The sequence below is a fragment of the Acinonyx jubatus genome, chromosome B3, assembly GCF_027475565.1.
Source record: "Acinonyx jubatus isolate Ajub_Pintada_27869175 chromosome B3, VMU_Ajub_asm_v1.0, whole genome shotgun sequence".
In the NCBI taxonomy this organism is placed as follows: domain Eukaryota; kingdom Metazoa; phylum Chordata; class Mammalia; order Carnivora; family Felidae; genus Acinonyx; species Acinonyx jubatus.
This window is the reverse complement of record NC_069386.1, coordinates 18,295,767-18,321,016: the sequence shown is the minus strand read 5'-3', so window position 1 is coordinate 18,321,016 and position 25,250 is coordinate 18,295,767. Positions and strand designations below refer to the sequence as shown.

General features: G+C 47.0%; 1 protein-coding gene across 6 annotated transcripts in view; it reads left to right on the top strand.

Moving 5' to 3' along the window:
- The window catches only part of ADAMTS17 (ADAM metallopeptidase with thrombospondin type 1 motif 17), a 343,518-nt gene that overhangs the window by 76,209 nt on the left and 242,059 nt on the right, over positions 1 to 25,250 (top strand). For all 6 annotated transcript variants that reach the window (XR_008299007.1, XM_027067938.2, XM_027067937.2 and 3 more), the window contains exon 7: positions 5,831 to 5,874. Coding sequence is in view for 5 of the 6 variants with exons in the window: in XM_027067938.2 (XP_026923739.1) it covers positions 5,831 to 5,874 (44 nt within the window). In the remaining variant the exon portion in view is untranslated. The remainder of the gene's footprint in view (positions 1 to 5,830; positions 5,875 to 25,250) is intronic.

Sequence of the window (25,250 nt, the reverse complement as noted above, 5' to 3'; positions counted from 1 at the left end):
TTGGAATGCTAAACTTCCAAGGTCACTACTTTGAAAGTGGTTTGTATCAAAACTATATAAAATGTACAGGTTCTGATGTTCGTGAGAACTTTCCCCATGTAGTGTCTTCCCTGAAGTTTCATTGCTTGGCTGGGTCAAGAAAGCACAGGCAAGTGGTCTTGGTTTGGGAAGAGTAGCCACTGCTCCCCTCCCCTTTTTTGTCTAGAGGCAATAATAAATGTCACTGAAATCGGTGTTGACAAAGCTTCTGGATGAGCTCTTGTACAAAATGCCATCTGCAGACGTGAATGCACCCTCAGCCTGAGAAGGCTTTCTGGCTTTCTTTTCTTTTTCCTGCTTCCAACAAGCCTATTTACTATATTGGAAATATTTGGTATAAACATGTTGGTTTTCTACATCTCACACCCATCAGGATGGCTGCTACCAAAAACAAACACAATAACAAGTGTTGGCAAGGATGTGGAGACATGGGAACCCTTCCTTGAGCACTCCTGGTGGGGCTGTAAAATGGTGTGGCTGCCGTGGAAAACAGTATGGAGGCTCCTCAAAATACTAAATACAGAATTACCGTATGATCCAGCAATCCTGCTTCTGAGTATATACCCAAAAGCATTGAAAGGAGGGTTTCAAAGAGCGATTTGTGTACCTATGTTCCTAGCAGCATGACTCATAATAGCTAAAAAGTGGAAGCTGCCCAGGTTTCTTTCGATGGATGAGTAAACAAAATGTGGTCCATCCATGCAACGGAACATTGTTCAGCCTTACGAAGGAAGTATGTCTTGTCACATGCGACAGCATGGATGAACCTGGAGGACATTAGGCTAAGTGAAATACACCAGTCATAAAAAGACCAATGTCGTATGATTCTATTTACATGAGACACCTAGAACAGTTAAATTCCTAGACACAGAGTGTAGAGCTGGAGAGAAGAAGGAATAAGAAGCTAGTGTTTAATGGATATAGTTTCAGTTTTGCAAGACGAAAAGAGTTCTGGAGATTAGTTGCACAGCATTATAAATGCATTCAACATCACTGAACTGTACACTTGAAAAACGTTTTAAGAGAGTAAATTTTATGTTCTGTGTACTCACAATAAAACAGTTTACAATTTTTTTTCTGGTTAAGCACCTGGGGGGGCCAGGGGTGGTGGTCCTGAATGCATGGGGGTGGTTCTGAGTATGGGTGCTGGGGAGGGGGGGATGTCTGGTGGCCCCGAAAAGCAAGGTTCCTTCCGCTGCAGGCAGCACCAATGCAAAGGCATCCTACGTCTCGGTTCCCCGAGGCCAGCTTGGGTCTGGGATTCTCTTTCCCGGTTTCATGCTGACATCTGATGAACTACCTGAGCAGTCGAAGTGCTTCCTCTCACCTGCTTCTGCGGAGCTGCTGGACCGAATCGGCCAGTGCCCAACCCACTCTGTGGGTCCTCGCAGCTGTTAAATGCAAGGCCTCCCAGAAGGACAGGGGAGGCAGCACCAGAGTCGGGGCTGGGAGCCGAGTTGGCTGCGAGGCATTGTTTAATAATTAGAGGCCGAGAGCTGCAGTTCCTAGGTTGGGATAATAACGGGCTGATGTTTTCACGTGGAAATTGGGTGCGAGACAGCAGCTGCTCTTGAGAAACAGCCCCTTCCTCCCGGAGTAATCTGAGCTGAGGGTCTAATCACAGCTTGTACAGGCCAGGAGGTGTTTGGGGGCCAGTGTCCCCCAGTCCTGGGACTGAGACTGGCTAATGCAAGGGTTTCTTCTCTGCCCCCCCCCCCCTTATGCGCTGTGGCTGAGCCCTAGAGTGCATTCTTCTGGACATCCACCAGCCCTACAGATGGCCAGCCGCAGAGATGTGAGCATGACATCATGTCCAGCAAAAGCTGCTGAGCCAGAAGCCACAGAAGCTGGCTTTCTGGCAGCTGTGGTCATGTCTGGGGCTAGAAAACACCTCTGAGTGAACTGAGTCTGGGACCATGTGGGACCCACACAGAGGACTGGGGTCCAGGAGGCTTCAGCACCTGGCACAGCTTTACCTTTGGCCGTGCATCTCCCTCAGGAAGCCATGAAAATAGGATTTCCCCCCAAACCCAGCTCTGTGCTCCTGGGAAGCACCTGGAGCAAACATGCAGGGCCATCTTGGAGCTCAACCACAGGTACACCTCCTGCCATCCCTGAACCTTCCCCACCATGTAACTCCATCCCACTCCCCGGGAATCGTCTTCTCTTCAGACTTTGACCAAGAGGGTCTCTGGCTGGCTTTGCTCATGGTGAGGGCTCAGTGAGTATCTGTGGAGCATCACGTTACATTTTCCTGGGGTTTCCAAACCAGGAAGCTTGCTGGGCACGTTGAAAGTGGTCTGGAAATGTACGTCTGCCAATAATAAAGGAGCCACTATTTATTAAGCCCCAACTGTATGCCAAGGCAATCGGTTATGCACAGGATTAGCTACATAAATTGTGGGGCCCAGTGCAGAAGGAAAATGCGGGACCCCACATGACAAAGACTTTCAAGATGGTGATAGCAGAACAGTAAAAACCATGTTGCAGGATGGGAAGCTTGTGAGCACACAGGCACGAAGCACACCAGGTCACAGAGGTCCACACAGCCTTCCTTCTCTTGAGGAACAAGCGGCGGAAAGGGAATGGACTAGAGACTGTAGAGTCGCGTTGGGACCTCACTTGAATCCTACAGCCCCTGAAAGTGGGTTTGGCATGAATTTGCGGTGGGAGCACCTGAATATGAAGCTGCCCCTGCAGCAACATGGCTTGTGTTTTCTCTTCTGAGAAACAACCTTGGCAGGAAGGAGAAAGAAGAGTCAAATTTTGGCTGACTCTTTTAAGCCAGAATTTTTTTTTTTGTTGTTATTACTTTGAGGATGAGAGAGAGAGAGAGAGAGAGAGAGAGAGAGAGAGAGAGAGTATGAGCAGGGGAGGGGCAGAGACGGAGACAGAGAATTGGAAGCAGGCTCCAGGCTCCGAGCTGTCAGCACAGAGCCCAACGTGGGGCTCAAACTCACACACTGTGAGATCATGACCTGAGCCGAGCCGAAGTCAGACACTTAACCGACTGAGCCACCCCCGTGCCCCTCTTAAGCCAGGGTTCTAATTGAGCTTGCCTCTGTCCTCTGTGAGCGACTGCATTTCCTCCCACTTAGGTGATGCAATGGATGATGTTGCAGGGTCCATCATTTGAGATCACCTGTTTCCCTTCAGGGAAGTCATGGGATGAGAGAATACACAATGCTCCTGTCAGCCAACAGCGCTGGCTATCCCCAAGATGGCACCCGTGAAGTGGGCACCATCTTCTTGGTTCTGTTTAGTTCTTGACTGTGAGACTTGTGGTCATGTGTGATTTCTCCTTTTGCCCAGGCTTCAGTTGCTCACTCTGGGAAACCCTGGAACAAGGCATTGGGCCAGCTTGGTTATTTAAATGGAAGGGGTGTCAGATCAAGAATGTTGAGTTGGGGTCAGATCCATACCAGAGCGGCGAGCATCTGTATGTCCCTAATTTTACTTGTTTTTCTCTCTGCTGCTACTTCTTGCACCTTCTACTGCCTATTACTTAGTCTTTTAAAAGGTCATCTTTTATAAAAGTTTTTGTTTTAATTCCAGTTAGTTAACATGCATTGTTATATTAGTTTTAGATGCACAGTATAGTGATTCAACACTTCCATGCATCACCCTGTGCTCATCACAACAAGTGTACTCTTCAATCCCCATCATCTATTTCCCCCCACCCCCCAACTCTGGTAACCATCAGTTTGTTCTCTATAGCTGAGAGTCTGTTTCTTGGTTTGTCTCTCTCTTTTTTCCTATGCTTGTTTGTTTTGTTTCTTAAAATCCACATGTGAGTGGAATATATGGAATGTGTCTTTCTCTGACTGGCTTATTTCACTTAGCATTATACTCTCTAGCTCCATCCATGTCGTTGCAAATGGCAAGATTTCATTCTTTTTGTGGCCAAATAATAATCCATTTTATGTATATACCACATCTTCTGTATCTATTCATCAACCGATGGACACTTGGGCTGTTTCCATAGCTTGGTTATTGTACATAATGCTGCTGTAAACATAGGGGTGCATGTATCTCTTTGAATTAGTGTTTTTGTATTCTCACTACTGGGCATTTACCCAAAGAATACAAAAACACTCAAAGGTCATCTTTGACAAAAACAAACAAACAACAGACAAACAAGAAACCTCAAGGCTTCCTTTTATGGCTCTTGTGGTTATCCTCTCTCCATTTCCATGAAAGTTCCCTTGGTTTTGGGGTAAGGTTATGAAAAATGTGGGGTTTTTGAAAATTTCCTTTTTCCCTTTATTAAGATTGTTTTAAAATTGCTGATAAAAGTAGAAGGGCTTGCTAGGAAAAAATTAGAAACTTGTAGTAAGCAGAACCCACGGGCGCTGCTGACAGGATTGGTCCCCGCTCCTCCTCGATGTCTCCCTGGCCAGTTTCGCGGCCACACCTTCCAAGCTGCCCCAGCCTCTCCCCCAGGCTTGCTGGCTGTCTGGCACATCTGGTTTTGTACATCAGGACTCCAAGTGGAATCTGTGGGTCTAAGTAGGCAAGTGGAGTCTTTGACAAGCTTCAGGTGAGCCTGAAGCAAAGCCAGAGTCAGGGACGCACAGACTTTTCTCTGTTTCCAGGGGATCCCACACAGCACTGAGAGGCATCAGGCACGGGTTACACTTTGGAGACAGATGCAACAGAACACACTGCACATTGGATTGGGATTGACATGGAGGGAGAAGGAGAGATGACCATACAAAGTTAGGTTGGGAGAGTACCACATGGCCTTCTCTGTCATTGTGCCCTTTGTGAACAAATGGGTCAGATCCTTCCCTGAGAATAGGTTGTGACAGAGGGTAGGAGAAGAATTGAGGACACTGATGCCAGGGGACAGAGTGTCAGAAAGGGGAAAGATGGCCCAACCCAGACCTGCCGTGTTCTTCCGTAACTTGGTTTAGTGTCAACCTTATCCGGCTGGCTTGTCCGGAAGAACTTGGAAAGTGAAATGAGACATGGCTTCAGAACACACCTTGTAAACCTGAAGGAATTTAAGGGAGTGGGTGCTTTCTTTCAGCCCTCCATGGGCCTCCATGAGAAGATGAGCATGGGGCCCTGGAGGACCAGGCCACTGCTCTTCATGGCCGGTCCCAGGCAGGGCACTGCCCCAACCGCTGGTCTGGTCAGCCCCTAACTGTGGGAACTTTAGGAAAGTATCATGGGAACTCTCTGGTTTGGGAAAAGAAGGGCCCAGACCTGTTGTTTCACACATGAGTGGCTAGAGGCCACAGCGAACCCCTTGTACCTGTGGAACTGGGGCTGGACCAGTGCTCTTCCCACACAGCCACACACCCGGGGGATCCTGGGAAGCTTTAAAGGGCATAACTTTCAGACATTACTTTTGTTGTCTTCTCCTGTAAGTGCCATTTGGTCACTTCAGCATCTAAGGCCAGTTGCTGCCCACGTCGAGGAGCTTGTGGAAGTCACTACAGTTTGACGATAGTGAATATTAATCGTCTCTGATGCATGATTTGCAAATGTCTGCTTCAAGAACTTTCTCAGCTGTTGGGAGGGAGTCCTCCCAGCAACTGAGTGTTAGGTGGAGTCGTTAAGCTATAAAAGGGGGCTTTATGTGGGGTAACTGGGCCTACGAGGTGGGCACTGTGGATGGGTTCCTCTTGACAAGTGGCTAATTGGTGTTCTTCACTATAAGCTGGGCCACCCGAACCAGTAACAGAGTAGGATAACCAATTGGGCTTCATTGACAGTGTTTTCTTCTCCCATTCTTGGGGGCCACTGCATACACCTGACCAGGTCTGTCTTTGTTTTTTTTCAGGACAGATTTCTGCGTACACAAAGATGAACCGTGTGACACCGTTGGTAAGTCTAGAGGCAGAATAATAATAATTTAAGGGGCTGCCACCCCCCTGTGATAATCTGGAGACTTGGTAAGACTTCTAGTCTGGAGGAACTGTCCTCAGACACACTCTGCCTTTTCTGTTGCCTCTTTTCTTATAAATTAGTTCTTTGACTTTATTTTACTTCATTTTTTTTTCCTGATAAATGTTGAGGTTGCTCATGGCAGAAGGTGTCCAAACAGATGCTTAATAAGGAAGATATGAAAAATTAAACCATAGAAGGTGTCTCCAGGGGCTGCCTAAAGGTGACTGTGGCTGGGGACACAGTTGGCACTGAGCCTCTTGGTCACTCATGCAGGAGGGGATCCCCCCCCCCCCCACCAAGTTAACACAGTTGTCATGAGACAAAAGCTTACCGTTTACTCTCGTGCATGTGGGTGATCTTTACCAAGTGTCCTACAGGTGACTGTATGGGGGTGAGACACGTCTCCTCTGCCAGTCTGGGCACCAGGCTCGTTTCCTTCTGGTCAAATGGTACTGAGACCAACACGTGGCGCTGACAAGGCACATTTTTCTTCTTCCCCTTCCCTCCCTTCCTCCCTCCTTCTACTTTTGCTTCCTCACTCAGCTTTTTCTTCATTTGCCATTTTTTTTTTCTCTTCTATCCTCAGTTGTATCTGGCTTGTTGACATGTTGTAGGTTTCAAACTGGAACCAGTCTTTGAGCATAGGAATAGGGCCCTTGGTTAACAGAGGAAACCCCAAGACGGTTTCCAATTTTGACTGCTGTAGCACTAACCTTTATCCACCAGGAGGTTGAAATATTGTACTGCCAAGAGCAAGATTCTGAACGTGATGTGCTTTGAATTGTAGTAAAACGGTATGGGATTGACAAATATATATTATTGTGGAATTCAAATGTTTAAAAACCTGTGTTTCCTAGGGAGTCCTGGCAGTGGGTAATCCTGAGCCTTTGGGCCACATATGAGCTGGGTGACCTTGATCATTTTAAACTAGGTGGCTTAAAAGGCCCTACAAAATCTAGTATGATGGGGGGGTGCCTGGGTGGTTCAGTCTGTTAAGTGTCTGACTTCAGCTCAGGTCATGATCTCACTGTTTGTGAGTTCAGGCCCCTCATCGGGCTCTCCCTGACAGCTCAGAACCTGGAGCCTGCTTCAGATTCTGGGTCTCCTTCACTCTCTGCCCCTCCCCCACTTGTGTGCACGTACTATTTCTCTATCACTCAAAAATAAATAAACGTTACCAAAAAATCTAGTATGATGATAGCTAACATTCATGTCACATTTTAGAGTTTTTGAAATGATTTTTTTTATCTTATATTCCACCAGTCCCCTAAACAAATCTGGGAGACAAGTGTCAAAAACTGCCCCACCAATCCATGCTTCATTGTCAGGGGCTGTCTCCATAAAGGAATCGCTATGCAAATGCATCATAAAATTGGCTCCAACAGAGGGATAGCTGACACCCATCGCAGTCCATTTGGGGCTTGAGGAAGACCAGTATCCCTTGGCAGAGCCAAAAAAGCATGTACTATCTCAAGGAGTGGCTGTTCCTTCCCAGCATTTATTTGTTCACAAATCAGCTTCTGCACTTCTGCCCAGCAGGGGTGGGGGTTGAGGCTGCTCCAGACCCCTCCCACTCCCTGTGCTAGCCTCTGAGGAGATACCCTTTGCATTGCCCTTGGCTGAATGTCTTTCCCAGAAGACTCTGTACCAGGCAGGGCCAAGCTCTGCCCTTCACCTGTGTGACCTGGTACAGGGCTTTCAAGTCTTGGTCACCACTGTTAATTGATTGATTGATTGATTGATTGATTGAATGCATGCATACACACAGATGAAGGAATTGCAGGTTTTCTTTCATATGATTTATAGCTGGCTTTCTTTTGAGTATATAATTTTCACATCAACCATCAATTGTGATTATGTACTCTATTTCAGACCCCCTGTTAAAGAGTGAACAGCTAGTTCTGTCTTCCTTCTTTCTTCTGAACTAGTTCACCTTGCTACTTAAGTCCCATCTGCTAAGGCTATTCTATTGAAGTACCATAGATTGGGCTGCTTAAACAACGGAAATTTGTTGTCTCATGCTTTTAGAGGCTGGAAGTCCAAAATCAACATGTCGGCCCTGTTGGTTTCTCCTTGAAGCCTCTCCCCTTGGTGTGCAGATGGCTGTCTTCTCCCCCATGTCCTTAGCTGGTCTTTCTTGTGTGTGTCTGTGTCCAGACTGCCTCTTTTTTTTTTTTTTTTTAACTTAATTATTTATTTTGAGAGAGAGAAAGAGAGAATCTCAAGCAGGCTCCGCCCTGTTAGCACAGAGCCCAGTATGGGGCTCTAACTCATGAACCATGAGACCATGACCTGAGCCGAAACCAAGAGTCGGACACTTAACCAACTGAGCCACCCAGGCATCCCCTGATCACCTCTTCTTTCACGGATACCAGTCATATTCCATTAGTGCCCCACTCTCATGACCTCATTTAACCTTTGTTACCTTTTAAAAGCCCTGTCTCCCAATACATTTACATTGGGAGTTAGCACTCCAACATAGGAATTTGGGGGAGGGGGGCACAATACAATCCATAGCACTATTCATTTGACACTTTGCATACTGCTGGGGAAATCTTACGTCCTTATGTGACCTCCCAGATGTGTGTGTCTCATTTCCTCCCCAAAGTCTTTTAATTGCATGGACCAGCTGTAATAATTCTTTATGTGACAGCCGGTTAGCTCAGGGCTGCACTAGCCCCGTCTCTTACTTCCTTATTGCATGCTCTTTCCAATACCTCAGTGATTTTCAGCTTTTACAAAGGAAATGAATCCCTTCCTTGAAAACAAAAAATAGTTACATGGTGCTTTTGTTTTAATGTGTCATAATTTATTTGTACTATTAAGTCAGTTTGTAAGGACAATGGTGAGTCCAGGAAGAGAAAAATTTGAAAGCTGGGGTTATGACAGGCTTCTAGCAGTCTCATTTGATCTGTTTCTGTGCTTTTTTAACTTTTTATTTTGAAATAATTATAGAATAGCTGAAGGTTGCCAGAGTAATTCAGAGAAGTCTCTTGTACCTATCACCCCACTTCCTCCCATGGTTACATCTTATGTAACCGTAGTGTTATTTCCAAAACCAGGAAATTGATTGGCACAATGCAATGAGCTAGACTACAAATTCTACTCAGATTTCACAGGATTTTTGCATGAACCCATTTTGGGGTATGTTTTTACATATGGTTCTGTGACATTTTATCCCATATGTAGATATTCATCCAACCCCCAGGAGAGTCAGGAGCAGAACCAGTCCATCACCTCCAAGCAACTCCCTTGGGCTGCTCCTGTAGAATCTCCCTTCCTCCCTCCCTGCCTCCCTCCCTTTCTCTAACCCCTGGCTACCATGTATCTGTATTCCATCTCTGTAGTTTTGTCATTCCAGCATCCAATTTATTTTTGTATTTTGTTTTGATTCCACGGAATGGAAAAAATAATCTGAATCACATAGATATGTGGTTGCCAGTGCTGAGAGATTTTGAACAGCTGCCTTCAAATCTCAGGATCCAGCTCTACCAGGAGGGCTGTGCCCTGGGTTCTGCAGAAAATGAGATAATGTGGTACCTTGAGAAACTTAGGAAAGCTTGGGAATCGCCAGTGTTTTATAACTTGGCATATTACAGTGTTTTTTTGTGAGTGTGCTTTCTTGTTTTGATTAGGGTATAACTTACATATGGGAAAGGGTGCAAATCTTGGTGAAATTTTAAGTTATGCCTATGCGCTTTTTTGGTATTTATTGAAATAGTTTTAAAGCTGCATTTTGAATTCTATTTTAACCTATTTTTAAATGGTGGTAAAATGTATATAACATAAAACTTATACCTAAAATCTTAACCATTTTTAAGTGTGTGTTTCAGTGACATTAAGTATGTCCACACTGTTGTGTGATCATATGTATGTAGTCTCAAAACCACTAGTCAGATTAAGGTATGGAATGTCATCTGACCCCTTCAAAAGTTCCCTCCTATCCCCTCCCAGCCACTATCCCTCCAAAAGTAACTTACCGTTGTAAATGTTTTATTACTGTCCTGTAAAGTAGCTTAAAATAGATTTAAAAGTTAAATTTGAACGATCCATTTGGAGACTCTCTGAGGTAGTTAGTAGAATTTGGGGTTCTGTTAAAAATACTTCCCCTCAAAAAAAAGGGAGGGGCGCCTGGGTGGCTCAATTGGTTAAGCATCTGACTTCAGCTCAGGTCATGATCTCACAGCTCATGGGTTCGAGCCCCGTGTCAGGCTCTGTGCTGACAGCTCAGAGCCTGGAGCCTGCTTCGGATTCTGTTTCCCCCTCTCTTTGCCCCTCCCCTGCTCACACTCTGTCTCTCTCTCTTCAAAAATAAACATAAAAAGAAAATTTAAAAATACTTCCCCTCTACATTGTTCCATCTGCATTAGCCCATTTCAGCAGACCAGGACCCTGATTGCAAGGAGCAAGCAAAAAGGGCGTTTATCAGAAAGGGGCCGCCATGACGGTGGCAGATCTGGTGGGAACACAGCACTCTAGGCAGCCCTGGCAGGTGAGGCCATAGACACCATGCAGAGGTCAGTGTTGGGGCCTGCAGGGAATGGCCTCCATCTGTCTGCACAGCCAGCTGTTTTTCACCAGCTCCCAGGCCTGCCCTAGGTCACCTAAGTGGGATGTGAGGGGGGCTCTGGCTCTTTGGGCTTGCACAGGGGGGGCTATACTGCTTCCCACAACAATGCATGGGAAGGAGTTCTCCATGGGGAGGGGGGGGTGGTCCGCGTGCTTTAGCCAGGAGGAGGGATGGATGCTGGACATTCCAGAACCACCAATGTTCACCACATCCTTTCAGTAAAGATTGAAATATGAGAGACCAGCATATCTGCAGCTTACTGTCTGTGCACATCACAAGGGTCCTACTAACAGATGCAAGGGGAGCTTCCCTGGCCCTAACCAAGGTGGTCCCGACCCCTGAGGGGGCTCGCCAAGATCTACCACACTGGATAGGGATTTGCCTACACAGACTGAGTGAACATGATTTTAAAACCATCATACCTTATGGACCCTCCCTCCCAGCTCTGGAAGGAAAAGGGATGGCACCATAGAGGTTCTGCTGATCTCTACCTTGGAGGAGGACACACACAAGAAGAGACAACTCAAGGCAGGAGGATCTGGAAAAACAGCTTCATCCCTAAGAGAAGTAACTGTCCCCCTCACTGGTGGGGGGGGGGCTTACTTTGCACATTACAGACCTTGCCTTTGTGGGGGTTGGGGGTGGGCTTTTCCTTTGTTGAATTGGTTCACCCTGAGCCATTGGCTCTGCTGCCAGCATCCTGAGGAAAATGCTGCCCTAGGTGAGAAGGGGTGAGGAGTGCTCAGGAGTGTGAAAAGGCAAGACCTCTGGAAGCCTTTGTTGGCCGTTCACATTCCCACATTCCTCTTCCCAACACACATCTCTGCAGCCTGGATGACCAGACAGATTTCGGTTCCGTGGCATTTGTCCTGCTCCCACAGTTAGCAGTAAACTGAGCTGTGGTGAATTTTTTTTTCTTTTTTGATAGCCACCTTATTCAAGCTTCACTAATTTAATTACTGGGATTTATGTTTTTCCTTGTTTGCCTTCATTTTTTTAATTAATGGAAAAGCCTCCTTTACCCGTGCCACTGCCAAGTCAAGGGATGTGATAATCCTGCACAAAGGACAATGGAAATAAATGTTCGGTGACCTCGTGAAGTGTTTCACACACAAGGCCAGGGAGATGCTGCTGAGGGGCTCCAAGATGGGTCCATGCTCTGGGGCCCTGCTGCTCTGCACTGAGGGTCCCATGGCTATCCCTGAACTTGGGAGGAAGGAGCCCTTCCCTATGTGGCCCACAGCACTGGTGCTGAACTACCTGATAGGTGTGGGCAGCCCAGTGGGGACTTCATGGATATGGCCACTGACCTCCACATAACAGGTCTGTCAATGAGGGAGGAAAGGCAGAAAGGAGCATCACCCACCAGGATGAAGGTTTGGGGGAATGATATTTCTGCTTTGGAGGTCTGTTTCAGTCCAACCTACACAGGGCCACGGAAGGAAGATGTGCTGGGGAACCAGTGAGAGACGAGGGAGGGTGGGGCTAGTGTCCTAACACTGCACCTGTTGGGTTTTTATTAAGTGCATCAAGGAGTTCATCAAGCTCTGAACTATGTCATGTCTAAGTAGGGCTTAGGCAACTGGTGCTGTGGCTGAAAAAAGTGGGTAGATTCCCCCTGCCCTCTTTTGTGGAATTTCCTTCAGAGTGCACATTCATTTTTATGTGTTTTCATGGTAGTGTTAAGTCTTCATTCTGTGAGGGTGTGTTTGAATTGTAGAGATGGCAAGGTTCTGTTTGCTGAATGAGGCTGGAAAATTTGTTTGGGATAAAAATACAAAAGTTTTACTCATTAGATTTGAGCTTTGGGTTTCTTTGTTTCTGAGAGCTTTCCTATGGGTTTGTTTGCTTTATTTTGTTATTCCTTATGACCTTACAGAAGTTAGGGTTCGATTTTGCCACAAAATTGTTTGTCAGAAGTAGTCTCAGATGATTCCCTCTGATTACCCCATTGAATGAATAAGTTCTTATGTGTTTTCCTTATAACCCCACCCCATGCTGGGCACATGTTGCTTCAGTGTCAGGCTTACCCACACTGTGTCCTTTGTGTCTACTCTGAGAGGCTTACAGAGGAGAAGGCATACCATTCAATGACATGTTAGTTGTCCCAAATCAGATGACCTTAGGTCTTCAGCAAATTCATCTGTTTTTTAGAAGTTATATTGGTATTTATAGTTAGGCTCTTGACCATGATATGTGATTTTTTAGAGGTTTTATGAAAGGTTTCAATTTTGGAAATCAAATATGCATGCATCTAGCAATCAGGGATTCAGACTGTTTGGACAAGTGCTGCCTTCCTCATCATACAATAAAAAAAAAAAAAAATAGTCCATCCCCGTAAGAGGGTTAGGAAAGTTGCATTTTGTTAATGTTAGAGCTTTGCTCCCCACAAATTCAGCTTGGATTTCTCAGCTAATAGAGTTTCTGGGAAAGCTAAATAGTGTATACTTCAGTAAGCTGGCTTCTTCTCTCACTCATTCAGCTTTAAATATAGGCATAGATTGTTTTCTCAAAAATGACAACTAAGTTGTGTCTGGATGTTGGAGAGGGTCTTCTAAAAGACTTTCCTAAGAGCCACCATGCCTAAAGAGACAGAAGCGGACAAGAACGGGGTGGCCCTGGGGAGTTTCCTGCCTGTTTACCTCTGCACAGCTATCCTGTGGTGTGACTTGAAAATAGTATCTGGGAGAATAAAAAGGTGAATGTGTGTGTGTGTGTGTGTGTGTGTGTGCGCGCGCGCGCGCACACACGTGCACACATACATGCCTTGAAACACATGCCTAACTACACACATGTATGGCAGAAGTGCATAGTGTGTGTGCATACTTCCTGTATATTGAAGTCTGGAGGGGCTTCCTTTGTGCCCACAAAATTCTGTGAGTTCCCTAGAAGGGAGTCGCCCCAAGAAGGCCTGCCTGCCCTGGCGATAACACAAGAACCCAGGGCGGGAGCTTTCTGTTTGGGACTTGGCGGGAAGTCCACACGGAAACCAGTTGCCCCAGGGGACCGAATTCAACTTTTCTTCTTCCTTGTGCCAGGGTCATGTTCAAGGTTACATAATGGCTGAAATTTTAAAATGGTGAAAATACATGGGTCTGTTTTGCATGGGGTAGGCTTCTGCCAGCCCTTTGGAGATCGCAACTCTATTTATTTTGGAACTACACAGAGACCAACAAAACACGTAGCCATGGTTGATTGCCTTTGGGGCTGGAAATCAACAGGGCTGAACAGGAAAAAAACCTGGCCCCTGCAGGGTTTCCAGCTGTGGCCCTTCAAATGTAGGCTTTGGAATCCTCTTCTATGTTCAGCTCAGAAAGTGTGTACCTTGTGTCCTTCCCCAAGACTGCTGATTAGCCCCTTCCCAGGTTCTGTGCTCAGGTGGCTTGAAGGGGATTCTGAAACAGATGCCCTTCCAGTGACCTTTCACCTGCACATAATGTCGGTAACATTGGTGTCAGGCCACAGTCTGCCACCCTATTTATCACGGGCCTTGGCATGATATGGGCAGAGGCTGGCTGTCTCCATTGCTCCCTCTATGTCTCCATTTCTCATGGCCAGAGGAGTGCTTTATGATTAGCTTGGCATGAAGTGGGATGCTTCATCTCATTATGGTACTGCTCTTCCTCCAATCATGCAATTCTCAGTCCCAACCCTTTATTAACTTTGTGAGAAACAATAACAACAAAAACCCTCTCTGAATGGGGCCCGGGGCAGGGAAGAAGGACAGGGAGTAGAATCATAAACAGGAAACGAGGTCTTTGTGAGATGCCTTTTGTGTGATTGTGAATCCTTGAACATTCTTGGAGCCTGCATGCCTCCTGCTTGTTGAAAGCCTCAGGAGTGAGCAGGAGGTGAGGAGATCAGCTTTACGTCTGCAGTAGGTCCAGTGAGAACAAAGAATGGGAGAAGTGCTCCCACTGCTGCTTCTTTACAGTGTGACCCTTGTGGTGGTCTCTCATATCACCCAAAAAGTCCCACCATCTTCACAGTGAGCACTGAACCATCCTCAGGGACCATGGTTGGCTTAGTGTGGTGGTCTAAGCATTGGCCCTGTAGCTAGACCTGGGTTCGAGTCCTGCCTCCACCAGTGTCCTTGCATGAGTCATCTAAAATCTCCAACTCTGTTTGCTCATCTGTAAAATGGGAATAATAATGCCCAGGGTTATTCTCAAGGTTAAACAAGATGATTGATCCCACTCATTAGGATGGCTGTTGCCCAAAAGAACCCCAGAAAATAGCAAGTTATGGTGAAGATGTGGAGGAACAGGAGCCCTTGTATAGTGCTAGAGGGAACGTATGGTTTATCTGCTATGGAAAACAGTATGGCAGTTCCTCAAAAAATAAAAATATCATCCAGGAATTCCTTTTCTAGGTATATACCCAAAAGAAATGGGACTTGAATAGTTATTTGTATGTCCATATTCATAGCAGCATTATTCACAAAGAAGCAATTCAGGGTATCCTTTGAACAATGAACAGATAAACAGATAAATAATGAACAGATACACACACACACACACACACACACACACACACACACACGGGAATTACTCAGCCTTAAAAGCAAAGGGTTTTCTGAAATATGCTATAATGTGGATAAAACTTGAAGACATTAGGCTAAATGAAATAAGCCTGTCACAAAAAGACAAATAATGTATGTTCCACTTATGTGAGGTTCCTAGAGTCATCAAAATCCCAGAGACCATGTAGGATGGTAGTTGCCAGGCATTCAAGAGGAGGAAGGGTGAAGAGTTAGTGTTTGATGAGTGTAGAGTTTCAGTTTGGGAAGATGGAAAAGCTCTGAAGATGGATGGTAGTGACAGTTGCAAGACAGTGTTTGTTACACAGCAATGTGAGTGTCTTTAAAGCTATTGAACTGTACACTTAAAAATGGTTAAAATGGTAAATTTTGTGTTATATATACTTTATCACAATTTTTTTAAGTGAGATGGCCAAAAGAGCTAAGTTATGAATTTTATTCGCTCCCCCTTCTTCTCAAAGATTTCTTCTGAGAAAAATTAATCAGGATGGGAGAAGTACAATTCCCAGAGAAGGAGGTTCTTGTGCTTTCCTCCCTGGGAGGCCGAGTGGGAGGTGATGAGATAGAAGAGGATGAGATTCTAGGTGGGGGGAAGAGTGAAGAGACAAGAGAGAATTCTGAGCAGCATTGCTAGGGGGTTGAATTGTAGTGCCTTCATTAATATTCTTAGAGAGATGCAAGTAGGGGTTAGGAGGCCTTTTGCAAGTTTCTTGGTTGCTAGGTATGCTTCTTTGGCTTAGATTCTAGGGTCAGATTGGACCATGCAGGCTCTGAGACTTAGTGAAGTTACTGCTGATATTTTTGGCCCATGGGGCCATCGTTGTCTGTATCTGGCATTAAAGTCCTCACTTTATAATTGAGTCAAGAATTCACTTTTCAGTGACTGCTCAACTGTTGGACTCATGGTATACAGAGCTGGGGTTGGTCACATTCAAGCCATGTGGTCAGTGCTCAGAATTAACCACAGGGTAGGATGTATGTGACGTTCCAGAGGCAGAACTACAATTTGGGGAAGAATGTTTGTGTGTTGCTTGTATATTTCAGGTAGTTTACCAGAATCCTGTGGCCTTTGTGGGCTCTTAAATGGAAGGACCCCCAATTCTCCTGTATGAAGTTGAAAGTTGGCTCTGAGGTTTCTAGCTCACTTTCTATAAATATGAAGCTTAACACTTAAGAGTGCTTCAGAACAGGAAGAAGAGATTATGTCAGGCCAGCCTGTTGGTCTGTTCTGTTGCACAGATACCAGATCTGGGCCTGGATGTTATCTAGGGTTTGGATTCAAACAACCTTTGTAATTACTGGCATGGACAACTCGGATCAGAAATTCCTGATGAGCGCTGTTGTGTGGGGGAGGGGGGGGGTTCCACTGATACGTTGGAAAGGCTAGGTCCTGGCTAGGAAGGGGCTAAGTCTTGATTAGGAAGGGACTGAGCCATGGTTGGGAAGGGGCTGAGCCATGGTTAGGGAGGGCTGAGTCCCAGTCAGGAGGGACTGAGTCATGGTTAGGAAGGGGCTGAGTCCTAGTTGGGAAGGGGTTGAGTCCTGGTTGGGAAGGAACTGAGTCCTTATTAGGAAGGGCTGAGTCATGGTTAGGAAGGAGCTGAGTCCTGGTTGGGAAGTTGTCTGAGTCCTAGTTAGGAGGGACTGAATCATGGTTAGGAAGGGACTGAGTCCTGGTTAGGAAGGGACTGAGTCCTGGTTAGGAGGGACTGAATCCTGGTTAGGAGGGGACTTGAGTCCTGGTTAGGAAGAGCTGAATCATGGTTAGGGAGAGCTAAGTCTTGGTTAGGAAGCCGCTGAATTTTGGTTAAGACATGTTGCTGACACAGTCCAGGGTGTTATGGAAAGACTGCTAGCTGATATCCACACATACTTTTTCTCTCTGAGTGATTAAATTTCCCTGCCTTCCTAACAATAGGTGTGGCTAAATGACTGCCTTGTCCAGTGGGAAGGAGAGTAGAAATGATTTCTAGGCATGGCCCTTACAAATCTCTCTGAATAGTATTGGAGGTTCTTTCTCCATTGGATGACTGGCAAAGGTTCCCCAGGGAGCTGCAGCCATGGACCCTAACACATTGGATGCTATGTGAGTGAGAAGTAAAATGTGTGTAGACTCTGAAATTTGACATCTTGTCTGCTACTGTGCTTACCTCTAATGACCAAAAATGCCAGAGTCTGAGTACATATAAGACTCTGTCCTTGAGGTACTTGGCAGTCCCAATGCAGTGAGGACTTCTGCTCTGGGGCACTGACAGGACAGCGGCACCGTCTCCACATTCAGGCTGGAAGGAACAAATCTGGCAGGTGTCCCATGGGGTTTGGGGAGGACAAGAGACAGAGCCCAGAACCTTGGGCATTCTTCCCACGAAGAATTAAAAAGCAGTCTTGGAGTTGGAGGGGAGGAAAACCTATTTTTCTTCTACCAGTCTTAGGTGTCTTGGCTGGGTGCCTGTCAATTTGACTGACAGAGGATAAACTAATAAGAGAAAAGCAGACAAGTTTATTAACACATGCAATGCACATGGGAGCATTGTGCAGTAATGGGTAACTCCAAGGGTAGTTAGAACTCAGGCTTATCTAGCATCTTTAAAAAAAAAAAAAAAAAAAGAAATATAGTTTTAGAGAAGTGACCAGACAGAGGCAAAGGACTTTGGGTTTCTGTAGTGACAAGTCTTAGGAAGACCTATGGTCGATAAGGGCTGGTTTAAGCCTGTGTTGATATGTAGATTCCTCTGGTGCCATCTCTGGGCTGATAAGGTTCTAGGGTTATCTCTGGTGATTAACTTCTATGGAAAGGAGAAGGAGGCACCTTTACAAATTTATGTTCTGCTTTTAGGCAAATGGGGGAAGGACAGAGATTTTCTTGTAACTGCTTCATAATTGCCTTCATTCAAAATAATCCTTATGCCCAAATGGCACATTTTGGGGTGGTGTATTCTACGACCCCTCAGACTTCACCATGATCTTTGGGGAAATTCCTTCCCTTGTAGAAGGTATTGAGGGCAGAAAAGGGAAGAGAAGTGCAAAGATTGCTGTTCCTTGAGATCAGTACTGAGGGCCAGGGAGCCCATCAGTGCTGAACAACTCCTATCTCTTGAGGTGGTCTAAGTGTGGATCAGCCGTTTCCCAGCTCCAGAACCAGTCTTGGGCTGGAAGTGGAGCCCAGAGCCCCTCACATGTCTGGAAGGCAGCAGGTGGGCATTGAGAGGAGTCCTGTAACAACTGGACCACCCTGTGTGAGGGGAGCGGATTCACTGATGAACCAGCATGACCTAGGGCTTTAGGGTTAGGGCATGCTGTGACTGAGGGTGAAGAGAGATGTCCAGTGATGGTTTTAACCTGGAGACCACCTCCTCCTTCACTAGCCAGGGGCTAGTGAGCCAATCCTGAGGATAGGGCATATTTCCCCAGAGGGTTTACAGTCTCCTGCCCTGAAGGTAGTAAGGCCCTGATGGATGAGATTCACATTAGATTTCTTTGTCAAGTTGAGTAAATAGTGGTGTTGTGTCCTTGTCCATCCTCTTCCTGGCCACATTGGCGTTCTCTCTGCAGTGCCCTGGTCCTCAGTCCAGTAGCACCAGGCAGGTCAAGGAACCTAGCATCTCAGTAGACATCCACATGTGGACAAGATGGCAGCCTCTGTGGTCCTGGAGCACTTCTTTGGGGCTCCCTTCTCCAGGGCTGGAGAGGGTCCCTCTTCTTTGCTCATGTCCACAAATGGTAGCCTCTTCTAGCTCTTTATGCCCTCTTCCATCTCCTGTTGGTCAAGGGCATTGTCTTCACCAGCTTGGGCTGCTGTAGCAAAATACCATAGACTGGGAGGCTTAAATACAGACCTTTGTTTTTCACAGTTCTGGAGGCTGGAAAGTCCCAGATCAAGGTGTTGGCCAATTCTGTGTCTGGTGAGGTCCAGCTTCCCAGCTTGCAGATGACCTCTGTGTCCTCACTAGTGGAGAGTGAGCCAGTGAGCCTGTTCTCTCTTCCTCTTCTTACAAAGACACTCATCCCCTCATGCGGGCTCCACCCCCGTGACTCATCTAAATCTGATCACTTCCCAAAGGCCCCCACCTCCTAAAGCCATCCCACTGGGAGTTAGGGCTTCAGTAAATGGGAAGGGGGGTGCTGCAAGCATGCAGTGCATAGCAGGCAGCAGCAGGCAACAGTTTAGCACCTCATGAGCCTGGGAGTGGTGCCAAGATCCAAGCCTTCTTTGAACTTCCCCTTGGAATGTGGAGGAGCTTTGCTTTCAACAGACAGAGCCTTCTGCTGTATCCTCACACCGGACCCTCATGGCCAGATGGCGTCCATGCTGCTGCTCATCCTGTCGTCTGGTGGTGACAGAGCTGCAACTGGGAGCAGCTACCGTTTGTTGGGAACTTGGACATCAGAGACTTCATGCTTTTATTTTTTATTTTCTTAAGATGTTTATTTATTTACTTTTGACAGAGAAAGAGCATGTACACAAGCAGGGGAGAGGCAGAGAGAGAGAGAGAGGGAGACACAGAATCGGAAGCAGTCTCCAGGCTCTGGGCTATCAGCTCATAGCCTGACATGGGGCTCGAACCCACAAACTGAGATCATGACTTGAGCCAAAGTCAGACGTTTAATCAACTGAGCCACCCAGGAGCTCCCAGATCCTTCATGCTTTTAATTCATTTAGTCCTCCCGATTCTCTGAGGAAGTGCTGCTAAATTTACATATGGGGAAACTGAGCTACAAGAAGGTAACTAACTTGCCCAGAGCCACATACTGCGTGTAAGGGGTGGAGCCAACCCTTGACCCCAGACAGTTCAGCTCCAGTCTTTTAACTATATTTTGCCTTTCAATAACCTTTAAAGTGAAGTATCATTATTCCTGTGAGCAGATGGGGACACTGAGCCCCCAAAAGGATACATTTCTTGTCTGAAATTATACCATTAATGAGTGACAGCTGGCATTGAAGGAACTCACTGGAAACCCTGAGGGTTTAACTCCTATCTCTCTTGCCAGATCTGTGCCCATTTGGTTTTCTTTTTCTGCAATTATCGATTGTCCATCATTATTTTTACCCAGTATGGCCTTTTTGCCCCCTGTCTTTATCATGCCCTGTTTTCAGAATAGACCTGTGTCCTCGCAGACACTTGGCTTCTGCAGGCTTTGCATTTGTATATATTCATTGAGTACCTGTTGTGTGCCTGGCTCTGCTCCAGCTCTGGGGATCCTGGATGTGCAAAACAAAGGTCCCTGTCTTTGTGGCGTGAACGTTTTAGTAGAGGAGATGGATATGTGTGATCTAGAAGTCATCTTAGCAGGAGTAGAGGTAATCAACAAAGAGGAAAAATAGAGAAGGGAAATGGAGCTTTGAGGAAGAGGGCCTTCAGATTTCAGCAGGAGTGAGTGGATGAAGACTTTGGAGAGAGGGTGACATTCAGAAATCAGACTCATCACCTGAAATCTGTTTGGCAGGCCAGGGCTTCTAGAGGTGTTGATGTTAATTATGCCACCAGTATTAATCCCTGAGAGCAAAGGAAGGGTCCCCAGGGTGACCAGTCATCCCCCAGTGAGGACAAGCAGGGTGTCCCCTGGCCCACTCCACATTTGCTTTCCTTATGTAGGACTCCTGGCTCTGCTTCTTGGCCACAGTCAGACCTGAGTGTGGATCCTCATGCTGGTGTTTACTTGACATTGGGCATGTCACTTAATGAAGTCAGGATTCCTCAGTTTCCCTGTTTGTAGGAGACCTCAACATCCTCCTGCAGGCCTGCTCTAAGCATCACATGAGAAAGTGCCTGCGGGGGACCCTAATAATGGTGCTGCTCTGAATGCCTGCTTCCCTGCCATTGGCTATAGGCCTTCCTCTTCCCGCTGTGTGGGTCTTCCGGGAAAGGTGCTGGGGCAGGGTTTCAGAGCAGGTCAGGGTGACGGCTCCTCAGGCATGAGTCACCGTGTGAGCAAGGACAGTGGAGACAGAGGGGAGCAAGGGCTGATGTTTATTGAGGTTCTCCCACCTGCCAGGTGCTTGTGTCCAAGCTAACGTTCCAACAGACAGATGGAGAAACCAAGGCTGAGTTACTCTAAGTTGCACAGCGGGAGAATGTAGGCCAGCCTGACACCCAACTTGTGCTTCTGCCAAAGTGGGTAGCTGACTCCGGGGCAGGGCCTCGGGGACCCAGGGAGCCCAACGTGCAAGTTTGGATTTGAGTCCAGGGCAGGAGGGAGTGGAAGTTTCCAGCACAGCCTCTGGTTTCCCCATACCTATTTCAAATCCCAACTCTGCTAACAGTAGAGACCTAGGCATGTCTCTTGTCCTCACGTTTCACTTTCCTAGTCTGTAAAATGGGCATAATCGTAATTCCTCCTCACGTGGTGATCGTGGATGAGTCAGTGTAGATAGAAGGCCCAGCACTCATAATAAATGTGCCGTCTGCGCTAACTCTGTGGGTCTTGTTTCAGTGCCCCCTGCCCAACAAGTGTCAGAAGAGGAACTGGAAGTCCTTGGTGCTGCCGTTCAGGAAAAGAGATGCTCAAAGTTAATGGTTCTTAAAGGGTGATCCCAGCATTCGGAGCACCTGGGAAGCAGGAAGGTGGTAGAAATGCAGTCTTGGCCCCATCCACGCTCTCCTGCATTAGAATTTCTGTGCAGTCTGTGTTTTCACCAGCTCTCAGGGGATTCTGATGTGCACTCAAGTTTGAGAACCACTGATTCAGCCTTGGCAGTACTAGAGAAACAGGAGGACTTAATTCTGTTGGCTGTGTGTGTGTGTGTGTGTTGGATGGAAGGAACAAGGAGATCTGAGCTCAGGGAAGCTAGATAGATACCTTAATGCAGCTGCATTAAGTTACCAGGGAAGCAGCACTATGGACCCCCTCCCCAATGTCAGCACCGCTGGCTTCCTTCCCGGAGCACGCTCCGAGTATTCTGGCAAATAGAATTCTCTTCCTATCACTGCTGAAGAAGACACTTTCCCTAAACACGATTATACCATTTTTCCTTCTCCACCCCCGCTTCCCTCTGCCCCCCACTGAGAATCTTCTGGCTCCCTGCCTCACTGTGGGGCCATTTGGGCCTGCTTCTCAAATTGCCAAAAGGTGCTGCTTATATAGCATGCAGCTCCTTGTTTCGTTTTCCCACGGCATTCCAGGGTCGTTGTTTTTTTTTTTTTTTTTCAATTCTATGAAAATGATTAGTGGTTTTTGCTTTTGTTTTTTTGGAAAAGCCAATTCAACTTCATGCTTCCTCTGTTGGGTTCTCACTGCTTTCCTCTTGGTTGGTCTCCTATTATTCCAGATATTTCTTACTGTCCCCTGTACCCCATGGTTACAGAATCAAACAGGACCAAATAGCTGTGCCTGGTCGTGGAGGGGCTGCCTCAGGAGCCCGCTGCTCTCCACCTTGGCTGGGTTGCTGATTAAATGGAGGGGTTCCCAGAGAGGCAGGGCAAGGGGAGCAGCGGGAGCCCCAGGGGCTGGCCTCTACCGGCTGCTTACAGCATTTCCTTTGCCACAGAGCTCTGGTTGCCAAGGTAAACATAAGTTTTGAGATAAAGTGGAAACCCCAAGAGGTTTTTATCTTGGAAAAGGAAATCAATAAGACAGTCTCGGTGTTGAGCCAAGCAGCCTTTTCCCTCCACGCCCAGATTTGCACAGCCTGTGTGTAAAAGAGAGAGCTGTGAATTTGGGATTATGTGTAAGGCCAAGGAGGCAGGTCGCAGAGCAGAAGAAGGGGCTCTAGTGCGGCCCGCCGGCTCAGCTCCTCACCAGTGCGACCTCGGGCTATTCCCTTCACCCTCCGCAGCAGTGGAATCGTGGCGGGGTGCCTGCCGGCCTGGCGGTGTTGTCAGGGCGAAGGATGCGAACAAATGTGAAGCATTTGGCGTTAGGCCTGCCTGTCTCGTGGAAAATGGTGGCTGTGACCTTTCTTAGCCTTTTCTGGAAGTCAGCTGGCCGTCCGATGGTCTGTTTCAGGAGGTGCCTGATACTTCTAAACCACCAGCAATTCCCACCTGCTGTGCCTTCAAAATACATTCTGAATCAGACCTCCTTTAACCATATCTGCTGTTCCTCCTTGTGGTCCAGGCTTCTTACCCCCACCTGCCAGGTCTCCAGGCCTCTGTGGTGACCTCCTGGACAGCTCATTCTTATGGGGTAACCAGAGGGTTCCTTTTAAAACATAGATCATGGACATTCCTTGCTTAAACTCCTCCAATGGCTTTGGATAAAATCCAAAGGCCCCAGAACACGTAGCCCTTGGCTCCCTTACTGACCTCACCTCCCAGTGCTCATGGCCTTGCTCACCTGTGCCTTCCATTCGTTCCTCCCTTGCTAAGCTTTCCACTGTCTCAGAGCTTCTCGCTTGTGTCACTGGGCCCCACATTCTCTCCCCCTTACGTCTTGATGGTTCACTCTGTCCCTTTCTTCAGATCCCTGTTCAAATAGCATCTAAGAGAAGCAGAAACAGCCTCTCCATTTCCTGCTTAATCAGTACCCCAGGTTGCATGGGTATCTGTGTGCTGTCAGCCTCTGCAGCAGGAGCGTAAACCCCAAGAAGACCCTTCTTTGTCTTCATGTCCCCATTGTATTCCCAGCCCCAGCTTGTGATGGCCCCATGAATGTGTATTGCATAACTGAATAGATGAATTAAAGTGAATTTGTTGACCAGATAAATTGGTAGTGGTGTTCAGAGAGATTAGAGGTTCATGACCCACCACGAGGGAGTTTTCAGCCCCATTTATGACTCCAACTTACCATCTTAAAAAAGGATACCCAATGCAACCTTCCAGTGCGTTAATCTTCCATAAAGGAGCTTCAGATGCAACTGCTATTTGTTAAATATCTAGGTAGCTTCCACATTTGAGGACTAAAACTATGCAGTGGGCCTTGGAGGTTAAGCAGGGTGTACCTCCAGTGGGGTGTACCTGAGGTGGCCCTTCTACCTGTGAAACTGTGGGCAGTTGACTGAACACGTGCTGCCTCAGATCTTAAGTGCAAGGGAAATGGTGTCTGTGCACAGACGTGTTGTGAGTATGAAATGAGATGAAGCTGGGCTGTGTGGTCTGTGGGTAAGGCCCGCTCAATCTGCGGTAGCCCACATCACCCTTACCACTCCATGGCAGCAGGTGGTCAGGAAGTGGGCTGGGAGAGCATGCGGCAAGAGGAAGGATGCAGTTCTGGTAACTCTGGGCCTGACACTTGCCCACATAGCCTTCCATGGCCAGACAAGCTTTCCCAGCACAAGCAGGGAGGGGCACAGCCAAAGTAGCATGTATGTCCCACCAGCATGTTTTTGATCAAGAAGAGAATAGGCTTACCGGGAGTGCATATAACTTCTCCGTGTGACTTGAAGTTAGTCTAGGAATACCAGAGAGTTCATTCTGTATCTGGCACTGTTTTCCTCTCCCTCAGGCTTCCAAAGCCCAGGGATGCATCCACACCCAGGACTTGAATGTCACCTCTGCCTTTGGGGAGATGATGCAGATTGGGGTGGGGAGGTGGCTGTAGGGGAGAAGCTGAGGCCCCCCCATGCTGACTCCACACCACAGGCAGGAGGGGTCCCACCTGGAGGGATTGGCTTTCTGTGCTACTTTGGGGCTATTTTGGCCCTATTGGAGAATGTTTTGCCTTCTGAAATTTGCAGTAAAATCTGGAACTGCCTTCTGGCCAGGTATCCCCAGCCCAACCCAGCTTTTCTGCTTATTTTATTCTAAACATAAATCCCTTCATTACTTCAGCAGAGGGAAAACAAGTCTTGACCCTGAAGGCAATTCAAGTGAGGCTAAGGTCTCCTTGATTCACTTTTGCTGACTTGCTGAGTTCTAGAGTAACTGTAATTTATAAGTAGAATGAAGGTTCAGGAATTAGACGTGGAGACTAATGAAGAAGATTGGTGCCAAGGATTTTGTCTCTGTGCTCAGTCCAAATTTGGGCTCAAAAGAAGAAAACTGACAAGGAATTCCTATACATCATTGAAGTCTCTGGGGGATTACCACAAGATTACATAATATAATCGTTAGCTGAATCAAAGGCCAAAAAATGTATACTCAAAGCTCACAAGAAAGCAGCAGACAGTCGACCCTTTTGGACAAGATTTAGTGAGTTCAGGGGAAGCCTGCACCTGACTGGCCAAGCAAGTGATTCCAAATACCTCCTGCCCTGAGAAAGCCTCGGTGCATGCTGGGAAATTACTCATCCTGTGACGTCAGCTCTGGAGAAGGCCTTCTAATCCCA